General features: G+C 42.1%; 1 protein-coding gene across 12 annotated transcripts in view; it reads left to right on the top strand.

Annotated features, from left to right (window-relative positions):
- LOC144506712 (cAMP-responsive element modulator) overlaps positions 1–25785 on the top strand; it is a 132192-nt gene that overhangs the window by 23948 nt on the left and 82459 nt on the right. For 6 of the 12 annotated variants that reach the window (XR_013499959.1, XM_078233108.1, XM_078233115.1 and 3 more), the window contains 4 exons: positions 11647–11803; positions 13411–13537; positions 20335–20481; positions 23848–23948. Coding sequence is in view for 9 of the 12 variants with exons in the window: in XM_078233108.1 (XP_078089234.1) it covers positions 13415–13537; positions 20335–20481; positions 23848–23948 (371 nt within the window). In the remaining 3 variants the exon portion in view is untranslated. The remainder of the gene's footprint in view (positions 1–11646; positions 11804–13410; positions 13538–20334; positions 20482–23847; positions 23949–25785) is intronic. The other 6 variants (XM_078233146.1, XM_078233123.1, XM_078233138.1 and 3 more) reach the window with 1 other exon arrangement.

Genomic DNA, 25785 nt, shown 5'->3' with positions numbered 1-25785 from the left:
AATCAAATGGACTGCTTTGTCCTGCATGGTGTCCAGCTTCTTGAATGTTGGAGCTGCATGCATCATGCAAGTGGTGATGGTTCCAACACGCTCCTGATTTGAGCTGTGTAGATGGGGGCTGTCAGAGATGAGATACTCGCTGCAGAATACCCAGTTTCTGACCACCTGTTGTAACCACATTATTTATATGGCTGGTTCAGTTCAATTTCTGGTTGATGGTAACCCTCAGGATGTTGCTAGTGGGGGATTCAGTGATGGTAATGGCATTGAATGTCATGGCGATATGGTTAGTTTCTCTCACTCTTTTTGGAGATGGTCATTGCCTGGTACTTAAGTGGCAAGTAACATTCATGCCACTTATCAGCCCGAGCCTGAATATTTTACATGTCTTGCTGCATTTTAGATCTCTTCGTTTCCACAGAGAGTCCGAGTTCGGTGTTAAATTTCAGTGGCTTTATTCAGCATCCAAAGGTGCTGTACAGTTACCCTTCTTTAGCTGTTCCCAAGGCGAGAGAGAGAGAGCTGTTCGTGCGCTTAGTTCATATACCCATGACGTCACTGGTCTTAACCTCATTGGTGCATTTAAATTGCACTGCCAGGCCCTGATTGGCCTTCACTGGGACTGGGGCAAAGGTTGTCCCTGATTGGTGAGGGGGAGCATGTCACCGGTGACATGACATCAGATATTGGTGTCACGTGGGCCGCAGGGCCGAAATCGGGAGGTGGGGTGGCCATTTTGATTGGGTTCTGGAGGAGGGGGTGGCGGCAGCTATTTTACGAGGAGATGTCCCCCGACTTCCCGATCGAGTGCCGGCGGACGAGAAAGTCAGGTTCCACCTCCACGATCAGCACCGCTCCCGGTGCGACGCAATGCAGCCCCATCACCCTGGGAACACTCCAAGACAAAGCCAATTCGCCCCCGATCCCAGTGTCACCACGGAGCCCACTGCCACCAACAAAGATGCGCTCTCTTGCTCACCACTCCTAATAAAAATGGCGGCCGTTATCTGCACATGCTCCATCACTACACATTGATTGCTTCAGTATCTGAGGAGTTGCAAATATTGCTGAACATTTGTGCAATTATCAGTGAATATCCCCACTTCGGATGTTATCATGGAAGGAAGGTGTTGATGAAGCAGGGGAAGGTGTTTGGGTCTAGGACACTACTCTGAAAAACTCCTATGGTGATATCTTGAACTGAGATGATTGACCTTGGCAACAGTCACAACCATTTTTCTTTGCGCTAGGTATGATTTCAGCCAGCAGAGAATTCATCTTCTGATTCCCATTGACTTCAGTTTTGCTAGGGCTCCTTGCTGCGCCACACATTGAAATGTAGCCTTGGTGTCAAGATCAGTCACTTTCACTTTCCCTCTGGAATTTAACTCTTTTGTCCACGTTTAGACCGAGGCTGTGATGAGGTCAGGGGCTCGGAGGTCCTGGCAGAACCCAAACTGAGCATCAGTGAGTAGGTCATTTCTGTGTAAGTGTTAGGGTAGGAAATAATTAATAGTCAAGGAGTGTTTAAGGTTGTTAATGTGGGTTAATTGGTTAAGCACACCACTGGGTTTATATAAACCCTAGCTCAGTGATGTGCCCCCCTTCTGCGTCTACATTTACGGCTGGGTGCCCTTGGATCGGGTGCATGTAGTGTCCGCTAGCATGATTGTGGCTTTCTGCAATGGGCACCACGGGGGCTGGGGTCCCTTTAATTATCCCGACAATCACGTTTTGGTTTGAACTTTGGAAGTTTCTTTCTGATTCTCTCTCTTTTGTTGCAGTTTCCCTTTAAGGAGCTGTCCTTTTAATTTGGTGAGCTGGCAAGGTGGATACAAAACTGGCTTGGTCAAAGAAGACAGAGGGTAGCAGTGGAAGGGTGCGTTTCTGAATGGAGGGCTGTGACAAGTGGTGTTCCTCGGGGATCAGTGCTGGGACCTTTGTTATTTGTAATATATACAAATGATTTGGAGGAAAATGTAACTGGATTGATTAGTAAGTTTGCGGACGACACAAAGGTTGATGGATTTGCGGATAGCGATGAGGACCATCAGAGGATACAGCAGGATATAGATCAGTTGGAGACTTGGGCGGAGAGATGACAGATGGAGTTTAATCTGGACAAATGTGAGGTAATGCATTTTGGAAGGTCTAATACAGACAGGAAATATACAGTAAATGGCAGAACCCTTAAGAGTATTGATAGGCAAAGGGATCTGGGTGTACAGGTACACACGTCACTGAAAGTGGCAATGCAGGTGGAGAAGGTCGTCAAGAAGGCATATGGCATGCTTGCCTTCATCGGCCAGGGTATTGAGTTTTAAAATTGGCAAGTCATGTTGACGCTTTATAGAAACTTAGTGAGGCCGCACTTGGAATATAGTGTTCAATTCTGGTCGCCACACTACCAGAAGGATGTGGAGGCTTTGCAGAGGGTACAGAAAAGATTTACCAGGATGTTGCCTGGTATGGAGGGCATTAGCTATGAGGAGAGGTTGGAGAAACTTGGTTTGTTCTCACTGGAGCGACGGAGGTTGAGGGGAGACCTGATAGAAGTCTACAAGATTATGTGAGGCATGGACAGAGTGGATAGTCAGAAGCTTCTTCCCAGGGTGGAAGAGTCAATTACTAGGGGCATAGGTTTAGGGTGCAAGGGGCAAGGTTTAAAAGAGATGTACGAGGCAGATCTTTTATACAGAGAGTGGTGGGTGCCTGGAACCCATTGCCGGGGGTGGTAGTGGAAGCGGATACGGTAGTGACTTTTAAGGGGCGTCTTGACAAGTACGTGAATAGGATGGGAATAGAGGGATATGGTCCCCGGAAGGGTAGGGGGTTTTAGTTAAGTCGGGCAGCATGTTCGGTGCAGGCTTGGAGGGCCGAAGGGCTTGTTCCTGTGCTGTAATGTTCTTTGTTCACACGGTCATTTGTCAATTTGTCCCCTTAATTTGTTAATTTGCTTTAACTCCAAAGCGTATAAAGGGGTAACCCCTTGGTCTGACTGCCGCTTTTCTGCGACTATGTTTCCAACCAGGTGTACTGAGAGTGGGAACACGTGGTGTCTGCACGACCAAGCCCTTCCATGTCCCGTGGGTACCACAGGGGCTGTGCCCTCTTCTTGGCCTCGTTGAAGTTTGTAAGCCCAGCAGGGCAGTGACCAATATTCTTGTCGGGGTATTTGCTAGTGCTGTTGGGGAATGTTTAACTAATGTGGTGGGTGAATGGGAACCTGAGTGGAAGACAGAAGAGAGGGAAACAAAAAGAGAATTGAAAGACAGAAAAATAGAAAACAAAAGTGGAAGCAGACCAACTCTCAGGCTGAAGAAATTCAGCATGTCCACTCGTAGCCCAGTCCATCACGCAAAGCAGCCTCCTCTCCATTGACTCCGTCTACACTTCCCGCTAGCTTGGGAAAGCAGCCAGCATTATTAAGGACCTCACGCACTCCGAATGTACTCTCTTCCACCACCTTCCGTTGGGAAAAAGATACAAAAGTCTGAAAATACATACCAACAGACTCGAGAACAGCTTCCTCCCTGCTGTCATCAGACTTTTGAATGGTCCTATCATGTATTATGAAGCTAGCAATTTTCTGATCCTGTTTTCATTTTATGTCCATGACATGTATATTCCAGTTAGCGATCAGGTGCAGAAGCCTAAATGATCTTTCTCTTCACCTTCCTGTAACAGAAACATTGTATTCTGCATCCTATTCTTTTTTCTTCCCGATGTACTTTATGAATGGCATGTTTTGCCTGTATAGCGCGTAAGGACTAGCAGAAAATGGGGCCATAGTTTTTTTTAAAAATGTTAAAAAGACAAGTCTAATGATACTGGTCTGAATGCACAGAACATTTGCAATAAGGTAGATGAATTAACAGTGAAAATTGCTATACGAGGGGATGATAATGATTGCAATTATGGAGATGTGGCTGCAGAATGACTGAGACTGGGAACTGAATATCCAAAGGTATTTGATATTTAGGAAGCCATGATGTGGAGATGCCAGCGTTGGACTTGGGTAGGCACAGTAAGAAGTCTCACAACACCAGGTTAAAGTCCAACAGGTTTATTTGGTAGCATGAGCTTTCGGAGCGCTGGGATCTTGGGTTCATGTTACACTATCTGTAACCCCCACGACTTGCAAAATCTTACTAACTGTCCTGGCTTGAGACAATTCACACCTCTTTAACCTGTGCTTAACCCCCTCTCCACTCACATTGTCTGCATCTGTAAAGACTTGATTACCTGTTCAGACTCCCATCCCAACCATTATCTTGTAATTGAGTCTGTGTCTATACATGCCCTGTTTGTGAACCCAACTCTCCACTCACCTAATGAAGAGGCAGTGCTCCGAAAGCTCATGCTGTCAAATAAACCTGTTGGACTTGAACCTGGTTTTGTGAGACTTCTTACGATATTTAGGAAGGACAAACAAAAAGAAAGGAAGGATAGTGTAAGTTAACTATAAGATCAATGCAATATTCAGAGGATATTGGCTTAGAAAATCTAGATGTAGAATCAATCTGAATGGCGCTAAGAAGCAATAAGGGACAGAAAACATTAGTGCGAGTTGTCTTTAGGCCTCCAAACAGTAGTGGTAAGGTAGGAGATGGCAGCATTAAACAAGAAATTAGAGATGTATGTAACAAGGGTGCTACAATTATCGTGGGTGACTTTAATTTACATAGAGATTGGACAAATCAAATTAGCAACAATACTTTGACAGATGAATTCCTGGAATGTGTACAAGATTTTTTTAAGACTAATATGTTGAGGAACCAACTTGAGAACATGTTAGCCTAGATTTGTTATTTTGCAATGAAAAAGGGTTAATTTATAATCTTGTGTGGGGTCGTTGGGGAACAGTGACTATGACATGATAGAATTTCTCATTTGGATGGAAAGTGAAGAAATTTGATCAAGAACTTGGGTCCTAAATCGAAACAATGGAATGGAAACTACCAAGCTATGGGATGTGAGTTGGCTAAGGCAAATCGGAGAACTTTATTAAAATGTATGGCTGTGGATAGGTAATAGCTAATACTTAAAGCATGAATATATGCATTTCAATAGTTATGCATTCATTTCTGGTACAAAAACATATCAAGAAAAGTGGCCCAACCATGGCTTCCAAAATAAATTAAGGATCATATTAGATCCTAAGATATGAAGTTGCCCGATAAAGTAGCAAGCGTGAGGATTAGGAGAAATTCAATATTCTGCAAAGGAGGACCAAGAGATTGATTAAGAGGGGAAAGATAGATTATGAGAGTAAACTTGCATGTAACATAAAGCGCACAGTAAAAGCTTGTATAAATGTGTAAAAAGAAAAATATTAGTGAAGGAAAATGTAGGTCTCTTACAGTCCAAAAATGGAGAAGTTATAATAGAGGACAAGAAAATGGCAGGGCAGTTAAGCAACTACATTACTCTGTTTTCAAAGAGGAAGACACACATAACTTCGCAGAAATGGTAAGGAGTCAAGGGTCTGGTGAGAAAGAGGAATTGAAGGAAATTGGTATTAAGTAGCGTGAAGAAATTAATAGGACAGAGAGCTGATAAATTTCCATGGCTTAAGAATACATAAGAACATAAGAAATAGGAGCAGGAGTAGGCCATCTAGCCCCTTGAGCCTGCCCCGCCATTCAACAAGATCATGGCTGATCTGAAGTGGATCAGTTCCACTTCCCCGCCTGCTCCCCATATCCCTTAATTCCCTTATCGATCAGAAATCTATCTACCCGTGATTTAAACATATTCAACGAGGTAGCCTCCACCACTTCAATGGGCAGAGAATTCCAGAGATTCACTACCCTCTGAGAGAAGAAGTTCCCCCTCAACTCTGTTCTGAACCGGCCCCCACTTATTTTGAGGCTGTGCCCTCTAGTTCTGGTTTCCCTTCTAAGTGGAAAGAATCTCTCTACCTCTACCCTATCCAGCCCCTTCATTATCTTATATGTCTCTATAAGATCACCCCTCAACCTTCTAAATTCCAACGATTACAGACCCAATCTGTTCAATCTCCTCATAAGCTACACCCCTCATCTACGGTATCAACCCTGGTGAACCTTCTCTGCACTCCCTCCAAGGCCAATATATCCTTTCCCAAATAAGGGGACCAAAACTGCACACAGTACTCCAGTTGCAGCCTCACCAGTGCCTTGTATAGTTGCAGCAAGACCTCCCTGCTTTTATATTCTATCCCCCTCGCGATAAAGGCCAACATTCCATTCGCCTTCTTGATCACCTGCTGCACCTGCAGACTGAGTTTTTGTGATTCGTGCACAAGGACCCCCAGGTCCCTCTGCATGATGTAATTTTTCTCCATTTAAATAATATTCCAATTTACTATTATTTCTTCCGAAGTGGATAACCTCACATTTGCCAACGTTATATTCCATCTGCCAGATCCTCGCCCACTCGCTCAGCCTATTCAAATTTCTCTGCAGACTTTTTCTGCGTCCTCCATGCAATTCGCTTTCCCACTCATCTTCGTGTCATCAGCAAACTTTGATACCCTACACTCAGTCCCCTCCTCCAGATCGTCTATGTATATGGTAAACAGTTGAGGCCCCAGCACTGATCCCTGCGACACGCCACTGGTCACCAACTGCCAACCAGAAAAGCACCCATTTATTCCAACTCTCTGCTTCCTGTTAGATAGCCAATCCCCAATCCACGCCAACACCTTACCCCCAACTCCGTGTACCCCAATCTTCTGCAGCAACCTTTTGTGAGGCATCTTATCGAATGCCTTCTGGAAATCTAAAAACACCACATCCACCGGTTCCCCTCTGTCAACCGCACTAGTCACATCTTCATAAAAATCCAGTAAATTCGTCAAACACGACTTTCCCTTCATGAATCCATGCTGCGTCTGCTTGATCGAACCATTCTTATCCAGGTGCTCTGCTATTTCCTCTTTAATGATGGAGTCCAGCATCTTCCCAACGACGGACGTTAAGCTAACTGGCCTGTAGTTACCCGCCTTTTGTCTACTTCCTTTTTAAACAGCGGCGTAACAGTGCCAATCAGTCGGCACTACCCCAGAGTCCAGCGAATTTTGATAAATAACTTCTAACGCATCTGCTATTACCTCAGCCATTTCTTTCAGTACCCTGGGATGCATTCCATCCGAGCCCGGGGACTTGTCTACCTTCAGTCCCATTAGTCTACCAAGCACTACCTCTTTAGTAACAGTAATTGTATTAAGGACCTCACCTCCCACCAAGTCTCGATCTCTAATATTCGGTAAACTATTTGTGTCTTCCACTGTGAAGACCGACACAAAGAACTTATTTAAAGTCTCAGCCATTTCCTCGTTTTCCACTATTAAATCCCCCTCTCGTCCTCCAAGGGTCCAACATTCACTCTAGCCACTCTGTTCCTTTTTATGTATTTGTAAAAACGTTTACTATCATTTTTTATATTTTGAGCTAGTTTAGTTTCGTACATCCCAGGGTACGAAAAGAGGTGACCTTAGAAAAAGTGGCTGCCTTGGTTGTCATCTTCCAAAATTCTGTAGATTCTGGAACAGTCCTGACAGATTGGAGGGTGGCAAATGTAACACTATTATTTAAAAAAGGAGGGAGAAAACAGGAAAATCCAGACTGGTTTGCCTAACATCAGTAGGAGGGGGAATTCTACATATTTTATAAAGGCTATGATAACAGGATACTTAGAAAATAACAACAGGATTAGATAAAATCAGTATGGATTTATGAAATGGAAATCATGTTTGACAAACCGAGTATAGTTGTTTGAGGATGGAACTCATAGAATCGATAAGGGTGAACCAGTGGATGTGATGTATTTGGAGTTTCAGAACTCTTTTAATAAAGTTCTACATAAGAGGTTAACATGCACAATTAAAGTGCATGGAATTGGAGTTAATGTATCAGCATGGTGTTCCGCAGGGCTCTACTGGGACCTCTGCTGTTTGTGATATATATAAATGATTTGGAGGAAGATGTAGCTGGTGTGATCAGTAAGTTTGCGGACGACACAAAGATTGCTGGAGTTGCGGATAGTGATGAACATTGTCAGAGAATACAGCAGGATATAGATAGGCTGGAACATTGGGCGGAGAAATGGCAGATGGAATTTAATCCAGATAAATGCGAAGTGATGCATTTCGGTAGATCTAATGTAAGGGGGAGCTATAAAATAAATGGCATGAGGGGATAGGAGTTTAGAGGCAGAGCAGGGAAGGCCACCAGAAGGTTTAAAGAAAAACTGGTTAAATGTATAAGATAAGGGGCAGGAGGCTAGGTCCATGAATTGGGAACATAAAAGTACAAAAATGGAAGGTAAGAAAACGTAGTGAGAGTTTGGACAGTGAGCGATGTGCGTCTCATGGGAAGAGATCCCACACTGTTGGAAGAAAATCTGTTAATAGGAGTGGGAGATCAAAGAGTAACGTCCAGAATGAGATAGCAGTCTAACAAACTTGAGGAATATGGTACAGGTCAAGAATGTTAAAAGGAGCAGAAGCCCATGTGATCGAGAAGTCTTAGTGGCTTCAAACAAATTTGTAGACAAGTTAATAAAATATGCCAATCAGAAGAATTACGCAGTTGGCGAGAATTTGGGGTGTACACCAAGTGCCAGATAGTGGACAGCTCCTTTATCTCATCGATGGATCTGCATGGAAAAGGTGGTCACTGATGAGACTTATAAAGCTGAAGCCAGACGAGTGGCACAAGGTTTTGAAAAAAAATCAGGTGACTAAGTTACAAGAGTAGATTCACCTATGGCAGGAAAAAATATCTCTTTGTGTCTGTTCACTACAAATTCTTGGGAATGCAAGCCAGTTGATATTAAAGTTGCAGATCTGGAATCTGAAACAAAACAAAATGCTGGGAAAACTCAGCAGATCCTCCCATTTTCTCGCTGGTGTGGGCACTTAGTCTCAATTAGGGAGAATTCCGCCGACATCTTTGACAATGCAATATTACACTGAAGTGCCATTGTAGATAATGTCTTCACATCTAGAGTGTAACTTGAACACACGCTTTCTGACACAGAAACGAGAGTGCTGTGACTGAATCAAAGCTGGCACCTTGACTGCACAGAATATGCACTCTTCCTTTAATATACTTTCCCATATTTTGGAGTGCAAGCTGAAAAAAAATAACAAGAAACATGTTAGCTGCAAGTAATGAACTTGCGTCTTAAATGTCACCTCTCAGGGATTGGAGCTCTGCCCTTTCCTTCCCTCACAGGCATTGGAGGCACTATTCACTTCCCCCACTCCCTGCAGGCACTGGAGACATTCTCCCCAGTTTCCCACCCTCCCCCCTCGCAGTTTCGAGGGCACTCTCCCCAATCTTCCAAACCCCCCTTCTCCCCACAACTGCTGTCTCGGGAGCACCCTTCCCCCCCTCACAGGCATCAGCCCTCCCCAACACACACAAGGGGTGCAAAATTTCCCCTCTCATCTGTCTTGAAAGGGACACGTCTTATTCTCAAACTGTATCCCTTAGTTCTAGTCTCCCGCACAAGAAGAAACATCCTGATATTCACCTAATCAAGTTCCCTCAGGATCTTGAATGCTTCGACTAAACTCCAATGTGTATATAGAACATAGAACATTACAGTGTAGTACAGGCCCTTCGGCCCTCGATGTTGCGCCGACCAGTGGCACCAATCTAAAGCCCCTCTAATCTACACTATTCCAATATCATCCATATGTTTATCCAATAACCACTTGAACGCTCTCAACGTTGACGAGTCCACCACTGCTGCAGGCAGGGCATTCCACGCCCTTACTACTCTGAGTAAAGAACCTACCTCTAACATCTCTCCTATATCTCTCACCCCTCAATTTAAAGCTATGTCCCCTCGTGCTAGCCAACACCATCCGAGGAAAAAGGCTCTCACTATCCACCCTATCTAATCCTCTGATCATCTTGTATGCCTCTATTAAGTCACCTCTTAACCTTCTTCTCTCTAACGAAAACAACCTCAAGCCCCTCAGCCTTTCTTCATACGATTTTCCCACCATACCAGGCAACATCCTGGTAAACCTCCTCTGCACCCTTTCCAACACTTCCACATCTTTCCTATAATGCGGCGACCAGAACTGTACGCAATACTCCAAATGCGGCCGCACCAGAGTTTAGGTCCAATCTATTCACTTTACTTTATCAGATTTTCCCTTCATCCCAAGAATTTGTCGTATGAATCTTTTCTGAAGTGCTTCTGATATAATTATTTTCTTTTTTAAATAAGGAGACCTAAACTGTGCACAGTACTCCATCTGTGGTCTCACCAAGCCCCTGTACAGCTGCAATAAAACTTCCCTACTTTTTATATTCCATTCCCTTTGCAATACATGCCAATGTTACATTTGCCTTCCTAATCACTTGCTGTACCTGCATACTAACCTTTTATAATTCATGTACCAGGACATCCAGATTCCTCTGTACCACCAGGTTCTATAATCTCTCTGTCTATTTAAGTAGCATACTAATTTTCTATTATTCCTGCAAAAGTGGGCAAGTTCAGATTTTCCCACATTATACTCCATCTGCCAAATTTTTGCCGAATCTCACTTAATCGTATCTATATTGCTTTTCACTCTTTACCTCCTCTTGACAACTTGCTTTCCTGCGTATCTTGTTGTCATTGGTGAATTTAGCTACTATACATTCAGTTCCTTCATTCAAGTCTTTGATGTAGATTATAAACTGTTGGAAGCCTCAGCGCTGATCCTTGTGGCACACCACTAGTTACAGCTTGCCAACCTGAAGAATACCCAATTATCCCTATTCTCTGCTCTCTGCTTCCTGTCAGCTAATCAATCATGTATTCATGCTAATATGTTCTCCCTACATCATTAACTCTTAATTTGTGTAGGAACCTTTGAATGCCTTCTGAAAATCCATGTATACCACATCTATAGATTTCCCTTTATCCACCTTGCTTGCTGCTTCCTCAACGAAGTCAAATAAGTCAGTTAATACGATACATAGCAGGTCTGACAGAACCCGTGGGATAAGATAGGACAGGCTGGGAGGCATGCTAATTGATACAAGAAGCATATTTCACCTCTTCATTTGATCTATTTAAAAGTTACTGGTACTTATTCCTTTGGTATAGTCCTTTGGAATAAGTACCAGTAACATTATTTAGAAGCAGAACTTAAATTTCTTCGCTGGAATGGAAAAACATCTCCTTGATGCTGTAGCTTTGCTTTCTAAAATTCGACTTTTGATTAGCAGCACAAAATTTATTCAGAAACTGTTGCGAGTAAATTGTAATGCTGGAACACATTTAACCCAGAAATCTTGTGGATATAAAATAGAATGGAAAATGTTATCAAAACATCTTACAGATTGTTGAGCAAAATCATGAAGTTCAATTTGATGATTGTTAAATTGCTATATTTTACTAGCACATTGAAATCGCTCAAAGTTAAAATGCTCAATACCTGAAATACTTTTATTTTGAACACTAATAGATTCTTTAGAACAAAAATATATGCTAACATACTGGACAGAGAATTGGGAAACAGCATTTTACTAAATACCCCTGATTTGTTTGCAAAACAAGTTTATTAGAGATTAATCTCGGTTTCCAATCCATCATTGCTTATCTGCAGCTGTTTCTCCCAGTTTATGCCCTGCGTTTTTCTTTCATAAGGGAAGCAGCTGAATGAACTTGAAACTCTAAGCTGGCAGAATGTCACTGATGTCTCCATTATTGATACAAAAATATTTCTGAAGCAAGTCAAAAGTGAAATCCTATTTCCTAAATAGCTAGTGATCGCATACAAACACAAGAAACTCAGAAACACAGGGTGAGTATCTTTTAAAAGTTTGACTTTTTAAAAGATTAAAACCTTTTTTTGAAGGATACAGTCGCTTTAAAGAAGATTAAGTGGATATTTTGTACAAGATGGTTATTAAGATTGTCAAAATTTCAACACATGAATTTGTTTAAGATTAACTGTATTTTAAAAAGTATTTTTCAGTATAAGCAATTTTGCATCCATTTCCTGTAAAACCTTGCTCAAGTAACCAGTCTTCAGTTCTAAGCAAGGAAATTGAATGTAGACTCCTCAACCATGGGCCTTCACAGATGTATCAATGCTATCTATGCACCGTTACAGCCATAGTTGCTGGATTGCAGCCCTCCTGGGCCTCAGGACATCACCTTTTGTTGTGGTACGCACACTGCTAACATCAGCTAGCAGTATAACCCAAGGACATGATATATTTCTGGTCTGTATGCTTCACCACCACACTATATTTGTCCAATGATACATCAGAAGACGTGCATACTTATTTCTGGATTACAGCAAATGATTTTTTTTTGTTCCGGTGGGGTATCTTGTCATCAATCGAAAAATGAAAGTTTTTTATTTTGTGATATCAGTATTTCAAAGAGACACATTTCCAAAGTTCTTCTAATGACTAGTTGGTGAAATCTATTCGTGCAGAAGCTAGACAGACCAGGTTTGAAAGGTCCTTCAGTCACCTGTCTTGGAGGGGAAAAGTGGGTTATAAACAGCTAGTTAGTTAACTTGAAGGAGATAATATTGGATAGCATGGAAGAATGGAAGGATTTGTGGGTTTAGCTTCACAACTCATTAAAGCTGCACCTGCAGTGTACAATACCATAAGAAAGCGAGCGGATATTGGGGTTTACACTGAGAGATATAGAATATAAAGTCCCAACGTACTGGCAAATTTATATAAAATCTGAGTAAGACTACAGTTGACACACTGTATGCAGTTTCAGCCTCTCTGTCACACCCCATCTTTATCATCAATTCTCTCCCTTCACATCATAGAAAGCACATTGAGACAGAATATGTATAGTACATATTGACTAGAATACTGCCTGATTGGACGAAGTACAAAGAAATTGTGCTTGTTTTTATTAGAACAAAAGGCAATTAAGGGAAAGTAGATCAAAACGGCCCATTTCCAGAGGTTGAGTGGCCTAGAATAAGGAGGCATGAATGTAAAATTAAAGATTTGGGACAGAGAGCAGGAGAATTTTTTTTACACGGTGTTTTGGGGCTATCCGTATCTAAGAATAGATTATTAGACAAAGGGTTAAAGGAAATGGAGATATGAGAGCAGGAGGGGCATATGGGATTGTGCCTTTTGCTTATATGGAATATTAACAGCAAAATGGAATGGTTAAACTGAACAACTTGCTTGTGTGATTTCTTTTTCTTTGGATTGGGAATGCAAACACATATAAACTTAAAGTAGAATGGAGCTTGCCAGAATTCCACCTAACATCTGTCTTCCCCCATCCACAGTCTGTCCCCAAAATAGAACATGTCCAACAGATTTTTGGCAAAAACAGTTGATGCATGTTAATAACCTTTGTTCTTGGTACATGATGTGCTGAACTTTTAAATTGAGTAATATTTGTGACTTGCTTTTTTAGACAAATGACCATGGAATCAGTAGTTGAATCTCATCAAGATGGCAGTGTAACAGATTCTGCGGCAGATAGTGAATCTATCCAATTACAAGCTCAGAATTCTCAGACTCAAATTTCCACCATTGCGCAGGTAATTCTGCAATAGCTGCTGTACCTAAAAAGAAAATTGAATTCTATTACTTTCTGGATTTAACATTGTACATATAAAGGATAATCTGGTTTAGTTGGCAAATATGGAATTGATCCAGCTAATGAGAATAATGTAATAAACAAGAGCCAATACATTAAAATTTCAGGTCGGATGGGTTGACTATAACTCTATTTGACTTTTGTCACTTTTCTTCTCCTGCACCAAACCTCTGAAGACCCGCTTTTGTTTTGTTACTTCAGTTCTCATTTTCTTTCACTTCTCATTCTAATGTTTCTGACTCTGTCTTGAATGTCTGAGAAGTAATCTGGCTAATGAGATGAGCAGTTATGGTGGGAAGCATGGTGGCACAGTGGTTAGCACTACCGCCACAGCACCTGGGACCTGGGTTCAATTCCGGTCTTGGGTGTCTATCTGTGTCACTGTCTCCCCGTGTCTGCATGGGTTTCCTCCGGGTGCTCCAGATTCCTCCCACACTCCAAATGTGTGTGGGTTAGGTTGATTGGCATGCTAAATTGCCTTAGTGTCAGGGGGATTAGCAGAGTAAATACGTGGGGTTACAGGGATAGGGCCTGGGTGGGATTGTTGGTGCAGGCTCGATGGGATGAATGACCGCCTTCTGGAAAGGCGGCGGCTAAGAGGGGATCTTATTGAAACATATAAGATGATTAGAGGTTTAGATAGGGTGGATAGTGATAGCCTTTTTCCTCTGATGGAGAAATCCAGCACGAGGGGGCATGGCTTTAAATTGAGGGGGGGTAGTTATAGAACCGATGTCAGGGGTAGGTTCTTTACCCAGAGGGTGGTGAGGGATTGGAATGCCCTGCCAGCATCAGTAGTAAATGCGCCTAGTTTGGGGGCGTTTAAGAGATCCGTAGATAGGTTCATGGACGAAAAGAAATTGGTTTAGGTTGGAGGGTCACAGTTTTTTTTTTTAACTGGTCGGTGCAACATCGTGGGCCGAAGGGCCTGTTCTGCGCTGTAATGTTCTATGTTCTGCACTGTAGAAATTCTATGAAGTTCTCAGGATAGATGGATGGAGAAACAAGCTGCCACATTAGGGTCCAGTTTGGGAGGGCTGCAAAGCATTTGTCATGGCGGTTCTGAGGACAGATGGACAAGTGTATGGGAACACTTCAGCAAACAAAAACTAGAATTGGAACAGTAGAGAGATCGAGGAGGGTTGTAAGACCTTTGCAGAGCTAGAGAGGGCAAGATGATGGAAGAATTTTAACAGAAGGTTGAGAATTATAAATTCTCTGGAAGTTAATGCAGGGGATTGGCTAACAAGTGGGAACATGAAATTCTATGTTCGCAAATTCATGTAATTTTTTTAACAAGGAACCACTAATTACACTCTGAATGAAAGTGGGTATAAGTTTACAAAAACACTGGGCAGAATTTTCCTGCCCCGCCCACCACTGGAATCATAGCAGGTGGGACAGAAAATTTTGCAGACCATACAAAGGCCTGTCGACCTCTGAATAGAATTTCCGGTCTTGGGGCGAATGTGGCCAGAAAATCCTGCCCATCATCTCCGGCTGATAAGACTGCAAAAGAAGAAAGTAATTTTATTTTCAGCAGAAGTGGTCAAAAATAGGTGATGACGAGTATTGTTCAGTATAAGCCACAGCAGCACAGATGTTTGTAAACAGGCTGTGCACAAGTTGGCCCTTTAACTTACTGTGCATGCATGACTGCACCAACAAAAAAGGTATTATACTGTTAAATACATCACTTCAAAATAATGTAAGGAAATGTTGATGATTTCTGTATAAATTCTAAAGGAGGCCTCAAGTGGAATACTGTATTAAGTATTGGACTTCACATTATAGGAAAGCTATTGAGGGTTTAAAGATGATCCTACACTGATTCTTTTCGGCACTGCCTGGTATGAAAAAAATCAAAGTTGCAGAAAGATTTGAGACATTGTGCCTTTTCATGATAGAGCAACAGAGAGTACAGGGCAACCAAAAATGCTAGAATTGGAACAGTGCAGAGGAATGTAAGGGATCAGAATGAGAGGCCATAGGTTCACAATTAAGAAGTAGAAAATCTTGCGTTTGTATAGCACTTTTCATGACGACTGGACAGCTCAAGGCTTTGTACAGCAACTCGAGTACTTTTTGAAATGCAGCCACTATTGTAATGCCAGAAACGGAACAGCTAATTTAATGCAGCAAACTCCCAAAATAACAATGTGATCATGATGTTTGAGGGATACAGAAGACAATTCTCCTGTCCTTCTTTGAAATAGTGGCATGGGATTTTAAAATTCCATCCAAGCAAGTCGATGGGGCCTCGGTTTAAGGCTTTGTGCGAAAACAGCATCTCCAACTGTGCAGTATTCCCTCAGTATCAGTCTTGAGTTTTGTGCTCAAGCCTGGAGTAGCACTTGAAACCAGAAGGAAGAAAGAACTTAATATATTGTCTTTCATAACCTCGACATCTAAAGCAGCTTTACAGTCAACAAATTACTTTTGAAATGTAGTCACTTTTGTAACATGGGGAAATGCAGCAACCAATTTTTGTGCAGCAAGATCGCATAAAAAGCAGTGTGTTGATAACCAGCTTATCTGTTTTTATGATGTTGGTTAAGAGAAATATTGGTCAGAGCAGTGGGGAGACCTCCCGTTTCTCTCCGAAGTAGTGCCATGAGAGTGGTGTCTACTTGAGAGGGAAGATGGGGTTTTAGTTTAATGAATTCTCTTAGCAAAGCACTGGAGTATCAGCCTTGTGTATCAGCCTCGAGTCTCTGGAGTGGGATTTGAACCTATGACCCACTGACTCAGAGGTGAGAGTGTAACCACTGAACCATGGTTCACATCTGATTGGCCATGCACATATCTGAAAACAAGCGCACACACTTTCTTGAAGGAGATTTACCACCTTAATAGAAGTCAGTTCTTCCTCACTATCTAAAAGCATGGGTATCAAACCTTTCCATTGTGAACCGAAAATGGAGGTTTCAACTTGAGGAAGCATCACAATGAAGTTCAGGATCCTGTCCTTGCCTAGCATCACGCACATGCACTTCCATCAGTGGTCTCTGTATAGTGATCAGGACCAGATACCCATAGTGGTTTCCCCTTAAGTTCAGGAGCCAATTGTGGCATCTCTACTTTTGCTGTGGCTCAAATCAGTTAACTTAGTACTGACCAAATATGGAATCATTCCTTCACTGTATGGGGTCAGCTATGTTCTGAGCAGCTGAGTGACCAAGGAACAATGATTGTGTGTGCTCTTTAAGTCTGAACCTGGAAATCCCAATAGGTTTGCTTTACCATGTCCTTAATTAGAAAGACTTTCAAACTAATTTCAACTAGTTTTAACAAATGCATATACAAAATGTGCATTGCAATTTGTATCCTTTACATCGAATTTCACAGTAACTTCATTGCAATGTTAATGTAAGCCTTACTTGTGACTAATAACTTTTTTTGGAAGCAAATATGAATATTGAGCAGAAATGGTGAATTCTATGTTAATATTTTAATTTCTGCATTAAAGTATCATAGGGGCCGTTGAGTATGAAATGAGAAAACGTATTGGAACTAACATTAGCTGTTCAGATTCTTCTAATCGTTGTTGAATTTTCATGGATTTCACTTTGCTCAATTCATAAAGAACAAAGAAAATTACAGCACAGGAACAGGCCCTTCGGCCCTCCAAGCCTGCACCGACCATGCTGCCCGACTTAACTAAAACCCCCTACCCTTCCGGGGACCATATCCCTCTATTCCCATCTCATTCATGTACTTGTCAAGACGCCCCTTAAAAGTCACTACCGTATCCGCTTCCACTACCTCCCCCGGCAATGGGTTCCAGGCACCCACCACTCTCTGTATAAAAGATCTGCCTCGTACATCTCTTTTAAACCTTGCCCCTCACACCTTAAACCTATGCCCCCTAGTAATTGACTCTTCCACCCTGGGAAAAAGCTTCTGACTATCCACTCTGTCCATACCTCTCATAATCTTGTAGACTTCTGTCAGGCCTCCCCATAACCTCCGTCGCTCCAGTGAGAACAAACCAAGTTTCTTCAACCTCTCCTCATAGCTAATGCCCTTCATACCAGGCAGCATCCTGGTAAACCTTTTCTGTACCCTCTCCAAAGCCTCCACATTCTTCTGGTTTTGTGGCGACCAGAATTGAACACTATATTCCAAGTGCGGCCTAACTAAGGTTCTATAAAGCTGCAACATGACTTGGCCAATTTTTAAACTCAATACCCCGGCCAATGAAGGCAAGCATGCCGTATGCCTTCTTGAGTACCTTCTCCACCTGCATTGTCGCTTTCAGTGACCTGGGTACCTGTACATCCAGATCCCTTTGCCTATCAATACTCTTAAGGGTTCTGCCATTTACTGTATATTTTCTATCTGTATTAGACCTTCCAAAATGCATTACCTCATGTTAATCCGGATTAAACTCCATCTGCCATCTCTCCGCCCAAGTCTCCAACTGATCTATATCCTGCTGTATCCTCTGATGGTCCTCATCGCTATCCGCAAATCCACCAACCTTTGTGTCGTCCGCAAACTTACCAATCAATCCAGTTACATTTTCTTCCAAATCATTTACATATATATTACAAACAGCAAAGGTCCCAGCACTGATCCCTGAGGAACACCACTTGTCACAGCCCTCCATTCAGAAATGCACCCTTCCACTGCTATCCTCTGTCTACTTTGACCGAGCCAGTTTTGTATCCACCTTGCCAGCTCACCTCAGATCCCATGCGACTTCACCTTCTGCACCAGTCTGCCATGAGGGACCTTGTCAAAGGCCTTACTGAAGTCCATGTAGACAACATGTCTGTGCGGAGTTTGCACATTCTCCCCGTGTCTGCGTGGGTTTCCTCCGGGTGCTCCGGTTTCCTCCCACAGTCCAAAGATGTGCGAGTTAGGTTGATTGGCCATTCTAAAATTCTCCCTTAGTGTCCTGAGATGCGTAGGTTAGAGGGATTAGCGGGTAAAATATGTAGGCATATGGGGGTAGGGCCTGGGTGGGATTGTGATCAGTGCAGACTCGATGGGCCAAATGGCCTCTTTCTGCACTGTAGGGATTTTATGATTCTATGACATCCACTGCCCTACCCTCATCAATCATCTTCGTCACTTCCTCGAAAAACTCGATCAAGTTTGTGAGACACGACCTCCCCTTCACAAAACCATGTTGCCTCTCACCAATACGTCCGCTTATTTCCAAGTGGGAATAAAGCCTGTCTCGAAGAATCCTCTCCAATAATTTCCCTACCACTGATGTAAGGCTCACCGGCCTGTATTAACCTGGATTATTCTTGCTACCCTTCTTAAACAAAGGAACAACATTGGCTATTCTCCAATCCTCTGGGACCTCCCTTGCCAATAAGGTGTACAAATAGGAATATGATCAGAATTGATCTGGGTCCCTTCAGCAGTTGGTTTTACAGAAATCTAGTTTAGTGGATCATGTTTATGGGAAATGAATACGTGAAGATTACTAATTTGCAATCCCAGAGAGATGAGGCTAGCTACTACTTGATGCTCTGCTGTCATGTGACAGATGTCAGGGAAAATCAGTTGAGACTGCTTTATAGCTAAAGGCAGATATATTTAGGGACTTCAGCTTAGCACATAGCTCATTAAAAGAACTGTTGTCAGAAAATGTCACTGTATTTAAAATATATTAAAAAAATAACCTGCAATTATATATAATCTTTGATGGAACAAACAAAAGGCACTCCAAGCCTGATAGATTGAGGGATTAAAATCATCCAGAGCTTTGGGAAAATATTTTTCTCAGTGGTGCCATGAGATCTTTAATGCCCACTTGAGCAGGTAGACAGAGGCTTAGTTTAAAGTCTCTGCTGAAAGATCGTACATAAGTCCTTGGTGCTGCACTAGAGTGCAATGCTGCATTATATTCTCAAGTTCCAGAACAGGGTTTGAAACATTACCTAACTCTGAGCTGAAAATATTATGACTCAAGGCTGATGCTTATTGAATGTAATGCCCAGATTTTGGGACAGACTTTCCACTGAGTCTGTATTTTTAATACTAGAGAATTTGGTAGAGGTCAGTGCAGAAATTGGTTTTTAAGTGGTGCAGAAATCTTGTGCTCTGTTCAAAATTTGCTTCAATAAATGGTCAGCTTTGTTGCTAACAGATTCATAATGGCTGAACAACCTCAGGACCAGATGCAGTGCCATGTGATACTGAATACTTGGGGACTCCAGCTGACTGACCTTTTGAGATCAGAGCTCTCTACTGGCTGTGATTTTGATTCTAATATGGCATTCAGTTTTTCTTTGTTTTATTGTTTTCTTGAAAAAGTTGAAAGTGTTTCCTGAACTATTACTGCCAAAATGTTTACTTAACTATGGTGACAAATACTTATGGCTACTGCATTGTTTAATTCTTCATCAGTTATTTTTGTAAAATGACAGCACATATTTTCTTTGAGGATGCTAAAGAAGCAAGAATTAAGGAACACAGAGTTCTGGAGGCTGTAGAACTGGAGGTTATTAGAGATAGTCCAGGGAGGGATTCAAAACAAGGATGTGAATTTTAAAATAGAGGCGTTGTCTTGTTCCCAGGTAAGCAGTGAGCACGGGTGATGGGTTAAATGAGATTTGCAAGGGAGTAAAACACCTTTTTTGTTGTAATTTAAAGGCAATGATTATTTATCATAAAATAATTGTGAAGATGAAAGATAATTTGTATATGATTTTAATGAATTCAGTGAGAAATAAATATCAACTGAATAATTATTCTACTTGTGCATTTTCTTTGCAGGTATCGGTAGCTGGTACTCAAGTTGCTTCAGGGTCTCCAGCTGTAACTGTTGTACAGTTGCCTTCTGGCCAAACCGTGCAGGTTCAGGGAGTAATCCAAACTGCACAACCCTCTGTCATACAATCACCACAGATACAGACGGTACAGGTTAGTTTTGGACTGCTATAACTTTTTTCCAGAAACTCAGATGCTATGACAATGCAAAACCATCATTACTGCATAAAATAACTAAGAAGGTTAAATCGTAAGATGTATTTTTGTTTTATTTGTTCATGGGATGTGGGTGTCACTAGCAAGTCTGGCATTTATTGTCCATCTTTAATTGCTCTTGTTGAGCTGCTCCTTTTGAAATACTGCATTCCATGTGGTTACCCAGCAGTGCTGTTGGGTCAAAAGTTCCAGAATTTTGATTTGGTGATGATGAAGCAATGGTGATATCAGTCCAAGTCAGGATTATGTGCAACTTGGAGGGAAACTTGCAGATGGTGCTCCCATTCGCCTGCTTAGTGGAGTTTGCAGGTTTGGGGGCTGCTGTTGAAGGAGCCTTATCGAGTTGCTGCAGTGCATCTTATATATGGTACTCACTGCAGCCATGATGTGCTGGAGAGGGAGAGAATGGTTAAGGTGATGTGCCAGTCAAATGAACTGCTTTGTTTTGGATGTTTGTGAGCTTCAATGTTGCTGAAGCTGTGTTCACTTGGGGAAGTGTTGAGTCTTCCTTTTGCATTCCAGTCAATTTATCAGGTGTAGCTGTGAATTGCAGAGTTTCCCAGGTTTTAGTGACACAATACTTGAACAAGCTATCAATTGTTCAAAGCACAGCTCATCTTAACATGAACTGTGTATTAGGCATCAGGTAGCTATCAGCATCCATAATAGCTTTACGATTGCTGAAGAGCATGTATGAAACTAAAATTGATTTTGGGGCTTGTAAACATCAATACAAGGCCCTGTCTACCCTCAATTGAATAAAAAATGATGCTATGGTACTTTTTGAAGAACAGGGGAATTCTGCCTCTAGCTTTGGCCAATATTTACCCCTCAGTCACCACATTTAAAAAAAAAAAGTTATCTGGTCTTCATCACATTTTGTCACTGTTTGTGGAACCTTGGTATATGCAAATTGTCTGCTGCGTTTCATAAATTACAAAAGTGACTACACTTCAAAATTATTTAATTGGCTGTAAAGTGTTTTGAAATGCCTTGAGGTCACAAAAGGTGATTGTATAACTGGAAGTCTTTTGTTCTTTAAATTGAGAGCAATGGTATCATATGCTATGCTAAATTTGATCACATTTACCTTTTTAAACAGAGAAATTCTTTAAAAAAAGATTTCTGACATTTTGCTCTCTCAGTTTCCCAGCCTCCACAATCTTGGAAGTTCAGCTTATGGGGGGCACAGTGGTTAGCACTGCTGCCTTACAGCGCCAGGGACCTGGGTTCAATTCCCAGCTTGGGTCACTATCTATGTGGTGTTTGCATATTCTCCCTGTGTCTGCGTGGGTTTCCTCCAGGTGCTCTGATTTCTCCCACAGTGCAAAGATGTGCAGGTTAGGTGGATTGGCCATTTGAAATTGTCCCTTAGTGTCGGGGGAACTAGCTAGGGTAAATGCATGAGCTTATGGGAATAGGGCCTGGGTGGGATTATGGTCAGTGCAGACTCAATGGGCCGAATGGCCTCCTTCTGCACTGTAGGATTCTATTCTATTGTGAGGTCTATCCTCCCTGAACTACATTGGTTCCCCATCCCCTGTTCCCTAAACTTTACAATTCTCATCCTTAAATTTTTATTTCTTGGTGACTTGCAGCTCTCCCTGCCTGACTTGGTCCAGTTTTCCAACCTTTAATAATATGGGCCATTTTGCAAGTTACTTCCTTTGCCTCAACATTAATTGAGAGCCACGTGCAAAGCCTTACACGGGCACTTTTCTGCTTGTCTCCAATACCTCAAAATTCTATGGAGACGCCATTGCCTTAGCAGCATTATAAAGTATCCTCGAGACTCTGCAGAGACACTATTGTCTTGGAAGCATAGAAAGACTAACTGCACAATCCCTTGTTCACCATTCACCCAGCAGAATAGAGGCTTGGAGTGAGAAGTTTGCTGCTCTCCACCAACTATGCCCTTTGAAGGCATTCCACCTCCCTTTATTCCTGCCACTGTCAGCAGCCAATGACAAATGCCGCAGCATGACAGGGTGGGAATGTCATGTCTAAACCGACACCAGGTTAGAATTTGCCTGCTGGCTTTGAGATGGAGGTAAACCTGTATAAACGACATCCTCACTTAATATGTCACTTCAATTCATTCACACATCCAATATGGTGATGCAGGCTGCAGGCAACCCTCCCTTGGTAATGGTTCTCATCCAAATATGAAGGTGAACCTGACACCATTTGACACAGGGTCATGAGGAGCAAGAGTCTGAGCGGCAGGAGGAAGTAGGACCTCAATAAGGTCAAGAAGCTAGCAAACATTGACCACTGCAGTGAACCTTGGCCAGACCATGGGTCTATCGCCAGTGATGCTCTTATCTAGAGAGAGATGAAAGGCAAAGCTGGAGATGCTCCTGTATTTCCCAGGGTGTGGTTGCTCCACTCCTTGCTGGGATCTCGATGTTATGAATCCTATGAGTTGGGAACAAACCCTACCCCCTGCCTCCCTTGTCCAGCCTTGGTGCAGTGTTTCCTAACAGCGCTCGAGTGAAGTTACGCAAGGCTGAGAAAACAAATGCAACATCTATAAACCTCAAAGTTGTGGATGAACTGAAGCTTACTAGGTATACATCACTTGTATACAGTCGTGAAAACTACCTTTCTAATTATTAGCTGGCTGGACACTTAATTTGGAGGGGAACTTAATTCTGGCTAGTTGACCTTTTAATGCGCATTAATGAGATGCACATGTGGTTCCTGACATAGATCAGCAGGAAACTCAGCCATCGAATTACCATTGCTGGTGGGAGTAGAAAATTTTGCCGATCCTCTCATTTCTAGTATCACTCTTGTCAATCTTTTTTACACTTTCTCGAGTGCCTATGTATCATTTTTATAGTATGGGGGTCAGAACTGTGCACAGTACTTAATTGCCGCCTGAGCTCATCTTAATTGAATCAATAATTTTGTTTCTGGCTTTGAAAGGAACTAATAAACAGAAAAATCAGCTTGCTCTATGTGTATATTGTGTATTTCATTTTGAGTACCCTGATAGAGCCCTTAAAAATTAAGTTCCTGATGTATTTGTTACCATAACGTACTGTCAGTTTAATATCTAGTTTAACTTTCTTATTACAAATATAAAGCTTTCAAGATGAACAGGCTTTTTTAGAAAATCACTTTATTCAAGTTTGGCCTTCTCTGCTGAGCAGCATTTACTGCCTAGAACTTGGTGTACCAGAAATCTATTTTCAATTAACTGGGAGCTTCTCCTGAATTTTGGCTGTGTTTTTAAAAACTATTCAAAAATTTATTTTACCAATACTTTTAATGTTGTGTTTCAAATTGTATTTGTAGGTAGCTACTATAGCAGAAACAGACGAGTCTGGAGATTCCGCTGAGGTTGTAACTGACTCTCAAAAACGGCGAGAAATCCTATCGAGACGACCTTCCTACAGGTATGATTTTAAAAATCTGAGAAAAATATTGAAATAAAAACTATTTGAAATCTCATTGTTTCTTTATTGTGGTTTTCTGCCACATACTACGTATCTTACTGATCCACAAAGTAAATGATGTCCTTTGGCTGCATCAGATTTTCTATGGTTGTGTATTTATTTATTTGTTAGTGTCACAAAGAGGCTTACATTAACACTGCAATGAAGTGACTGTGAAAATCCCCTAGTCGCCACACTCTGGCATCTGTTCGGGTACACTGAGGGAGAATTTAGAATTGCTAATGCATATAACCAGCATGACTTTCAGACTGTGGGAGGAAAGTGGAGCACCTGGAGGAAACCCACGCAGAGTCTGCACAGACGGTGACCAAAGCCGGGAATCGAACCCAGGTCCCTGGTACTGTGAGACAACAGTGCGAACCACTGTCACTATATCGTCCTAATGTTTCTTGTAACCTTCAACTAATCATAAGCCATGACACAGGAAATTCATTAAATATAAAAATAAAGATACCTGGTTGATTTACAGTTTTCACACAAGAATGTAGTCTCGGTGGGGACTTCAATGACCATTACCAAGAGTGACTCAGTGGCACCATTACTGGCTGAGGTTAAGGACATTGCTATTAGATGAAACCTGCAATGGTTGGTGAGAGCACCAACGTGAAGTAAAAACCTATTTGATGTTATCCTCACCAATTTACCTCAAATGCATTTTCCATAACAGTGTAGGAATGACCCTTGTGACCAAGTCCCAACTTCACATTGAGGACACCCTTCACCTAGCGCTATCACTGCTAAATGGGGTATATTTAGAACAGATCTAGTAGCTCCGAACTAGGCACCCATGAGACACTGGTCCACCAACAGCTGCAGAATTATATTCCAGCTCGGTCTGTAATTTTATGACCTGACATATCACTGCAATTACCTTCAAACTTTGGGATTAACCTTGGTTCATTGACAACACATATGTTCCACTATACTCCTCAGTCAAGTGAAGTGGATTATATGCACCCTAAACAATGGAAGCAGCATGCTATGCACAGTGTGCAGTGATCGCACAACTAACAGATCAGATCAAAACTCTACAGTTTTTCCACATCTAGTCATGAATGTCAGTAGACAATTAAATGACGAACAGGAGGAAATTTTATGAACATCTCCATCCTTTATGAATGATGGGGATGGGGGGCATTATGTCAATGCAAATGACAAAGCTGAAGCATTTGCAACTATCTTCAACCTCGTGCAGTGTAGATGATCCATCCTGGTCTCTTAAGGTTCCCACAATCACAGAAGCCAGATTTCAGTCAGTGCAATTCACTCCAAGATATGAAAAAACAGTGGATGCAGCAAGGAAAGTTTACAGTTTATTAGTGTCACAAGTAGGCTTACATTAACACTACATTGAAGTTACTGTGAAAATCCCCGAGTCGCCACACTCCGGCGCCTGTTCAGGTACATTGAGGGAGAATTTAGCATAGCCAATTCACCTAATCTGCACGTCTTTCGGGCTGTGGGAGGAAGCCAGAGCACCCGGAGGAAACCCATGCAGACACGGGGAGAAAGTGCAGATTCTGCACAGACAGTGACCTAAGCCAGGAATGGAACCCGGGTTCCTGGGGCTATGAGGCAGCAGTGCTAACCACTGTCACCTGATGGGTCCCAGCTGTAGAGCTGAAAATTTGTAATCTAGAATTTAAAACACAGCTGCAACATTGGCACCTACTCAATGAATTGCTGAGGCTACACCTGTCAAAAGACAAGACAAATCCAATCCAGCAATTACCACCCCATCAGGCTACTCTCAGTATCAGCAATATTGCAGACATCT

This window comes from Mustelus asterias, chromosome 2 (assembly GCF_964213995.1).
Source record: "Mustelus asterias chromosome 2, sMusAst1.hap1.1, whole genome shotgun sequence".
Classification (NCBI taxonomy): domain Eukaryota; kingdom Metazoa; phylum Chordata; class Chondrichthyes; order Carcharhiniformes; family Triakidae; genus Mustelus; species Mustelus asterias.
This window is presented reverse-complemented; position numbering and strand designations above follow the sequence as displayed.